At 44.2% G+C, this 2,897-nt stretch overlaps 1 protein-coding gene and 1 pseudogene across 1 annotated transcript in view; both read right to left on the bottom strand.

The window, feature by feature from the left end:
* The window catches only part of LOC104981018 (ATP-dependent RNA helicase DDX3X-like), a 13,454-nt gene extending 11,355 nt beyond the window's left edge, over positions 1 to 2,099 (bottom strand). The window contains exons 1-2 of the mRNA XM_010829903.1: positions 2,055 to 2,099; positions 35 to 95 (exon numbers count right to left, since the gene is read on the bottom strand). Of these exons, the coding sequence (XP_010828205.1) occupies positions 35 to 95; positions 2,055 to 2,099 (106 nt within the window). The remainder of the gene's footprint in view (positions 1 to 34; positions 96 to 2,054) is intronic.
* Positions 2,100 to 2,410: 311 nt separating this feature from the next.
* The window catches only part of LOC104981017, a 70,387-nt pseudogene continuing 69,900 nt past the window's right edge, over positions 2,411 to 2,897 (bottom strand).

The following is a 2,897-nucleotide window of genomic DNA, read 5'->3' as shown; positions in this document are numbered from 1 at the left end:
TAATAGATTCTAAATAAACAAAAATTTTACTTACTGCTAGCTGTACTTCCTCCTCCACTCTGATTATTATCAGAGTTCAGGTTTAGATCAGCCAACTAGGAGAACAGAGATATTAATAGTTCACATGCTGAAAAAAGGAAAAATCAAACACAGACAGCATTATAAAAGACAAATTAGAAGTCCTAAATTCCAGTCATACACACTATCATTATAAGCTCTTTATTTTTAACACCCTGTGTAAGTCTACAAATTATGGCAAAGGCAAAAAGTAGGAGTTGCATGCCAAGAAGTACGCAAGTACAGACAGTTCAAATACATTCATCCAAAACAAGTTTTCCCCCAAGCAATTCTACATAGTAAAATCTCCTCAGTCACCAAAAGTTAGTCTCAAAGTCACTTGTTTTCTGGGCAAGCTGAAGATTCCTTAATTTCTTTATTCACTAAATACTATATAACTTAAAAACAACTAAAGAAAAATGTATATTGGCGTATGGTGTATAAGTTTTCAATTCAAGAAATTTGTAAGCAGCAACAGCAACTTAATGTTTTTAACTTTATATTGCAGCAGTGTGCAACTTTTTAATTCAAATAAATTCATAAGTAGCAGCAGCACCACCCATCACTTGGTGTGCAATGTGACATTTATTATTGTTATCATATAATGTTTACCATACTGTGAAGGCAGTATTTATTACCTGCCATTTTATGGTAAATGCAAAGAGACTGGCCAAATGACATTAAAAGTTTATACAAGACAGGCACCTTTAATTTCACTTTCATTCAGTTCAGTTCAGTCGCTCAGTCGTGTCCGACACTTTGCGACCCCATAAATCGAAAACATAAGTTCAGATAAACTGCACACTTAAGAGTTAAAAACCCTGGAGTTTTTCTGAAGGCAACAACGCGAAGATGAAATAAGATTTCTCAGAAATGCAAAACAAGTCTGTAAAATCATTCTTCTTCGATACCGTATTCTCTTCCGAATTCCGAACATCTCCAAGGAGAGCAACAGACTGACAACACTTCTTGACTGACATTTTGAATGTTTTCCACGTTAGGAACAGGAAAACAATAACATGTAGTTTTCCTGCTAATCTCCTCTTTTCTAGTTATTTTCTCTCAGATGAAACTCAAAGACAAACGCTTAACCTTAGGACACGTTCGACACAGTACGACGACTCAAAAGTTAACATCCTCTCGTTAGCGGCCATTCAGTAACTTTTTAAGTAAATGAAATACCAAAAATCTCTAACTTCCCACCAGCTTCCCGATTCCACTAGTGTACGTAAGCAAGCGGCGACCGTTTGCTCTTCCCCTTCTCCCTATTCCCCTTCCGGGTCTTCCGCGTCTCAAAGCTTTCCATTCCGGAAACAGGACCTCATCACCTGAGGTATTCAGTCAAAAGTACAGCGGAAAGAAATCCGGGAAGGAAATAAGAACAAACCCTGCCGTTTTATTTTCGAAAAATAAAATCGTCCCCCAGGGTCCCACAAGCACACACCATGCAAGCGTAGGGGTTTAGTGAGAGGAGCGCAGCGCTGAAAAGCAGTGCAACGGTTATACAAAGGCCGCCGCCATTGCTCCGGAATAAGGCCCAGTGCCCAATCCCCTTCCCACTTAGTTCCGTACGCCTGTGTACCAACGACACCTCTGTGCCTAAAATCAGTGCCGTACAGCCAAAGCCAAGAATCTCAACAGAAAAAAAGTGGGCCAATACCGCGTACCTCCAGTCATCACTAATCAGTCGGTACTAGCACAAACACGCCGCTCCGAGATCGCGCAAACACAAAATCCGCCATTGTGAGTGGTCATGACACAGTAGGTAAACGAAGTCAGAACGCTACCAACTAGTTTCTTTCTCCATCGCGCCTCCCCGCCCCCCACGAATGCCTGAAGTCGGTCTTTCCCCTCTTTTGTTCACTGTCCAACCATAGCCAGATAAAGGAACCAGCAAAAGGAAGAGGAAGGTGGCAATTCAACACTGCTCCACAAGTCAAATTAATCCTGAGAAAAATGCCCACGGAGAAAGGCGAGATAGGAACATCTTGACTCACCTGCTGATCCACCTCCTGCACGTTTTTCACCGCCTCATGACTCATGCCTGAAGAAAGGCGCGAACTCTGTCTCAAACGGCTTGTCTAGCGTATCAGTATTTGAAACGACTCCCGCGGGAACCGGCTCACAGGTTGGTCTACCGGAAACAAACTCTCTTGAATGACCCCAACCCCTGTCCCACTTCCTTTAAATCTACCGTTACTTCTGGCCAAATCACGTTAGCTAAGTCATAATCTCGCGGGATCTTTTAGCCAATCCCGTACATCACACGGTCTCAAAACTCGCGAGAACTCCTCTCCCCCCCCCCCCCACCCCGCCCCGCCCTGGGATGTTGGAATTTTGCGGAACTAGCAGTCTACCTGTTTAAACTACTTGGGGGTGTATTTAAACGTAACACCTGTACGCCGCAATCCTCCTTACCCCCTCCCCGCCCTCGTAGTTTCGCAACTCCTTCTAAAGTTCTGCGATGCCCTTCTGTTTTAGTTCCACGAATCTGAATTTCTGTAAAATGTCTCTGTTTCAAATACCCTCGCCCACCTTTAGGAAGCTTCACAATGTCGAAACTATCAAAAAGCCCTGATTCCAAAAACGTTGAGGAACACTTGACCGCAGGTGTCCAGCGTGTTGGTCATTTCGTACACTGGTCAACGATAATGAATAGGCGAAAAAAATAGGAGGTGGGCAGATGGCCTCAAAGGAGGGTGGATAGATACTGGGGGAAAGCGGGGGTGGGGAGAGGAGGAAAACGGACAGGGAGGCCGCAGCACGTGTTGGCGTCTAGACTCTGCCAGGCTGCGGGGGCTTGGCCACCCGTCCAGTTTACTGGCAACGACTGTACCCTT

Source organism: Bison bison, unplaced genomic scaffold (genome assembly GCF_000754665.1).
Source record: "Bison bison bison isolate TAMUID 2011002044 unplaced genomic scaffold, Bison_UMD1.0 scf7180017864512, whole genome shotgun sequence".
Lineage (NCBI taxonomy): Eukaryota > Metazoa > Chordata > Mammalia > Artiodactyla > Bovidae > Bison > Bison bison.
The sequence above is the reverse complement of the archived record's forward strand: the minus strand, read 5'-3'. Positions and strand labels throughout refer to the sequence as shown.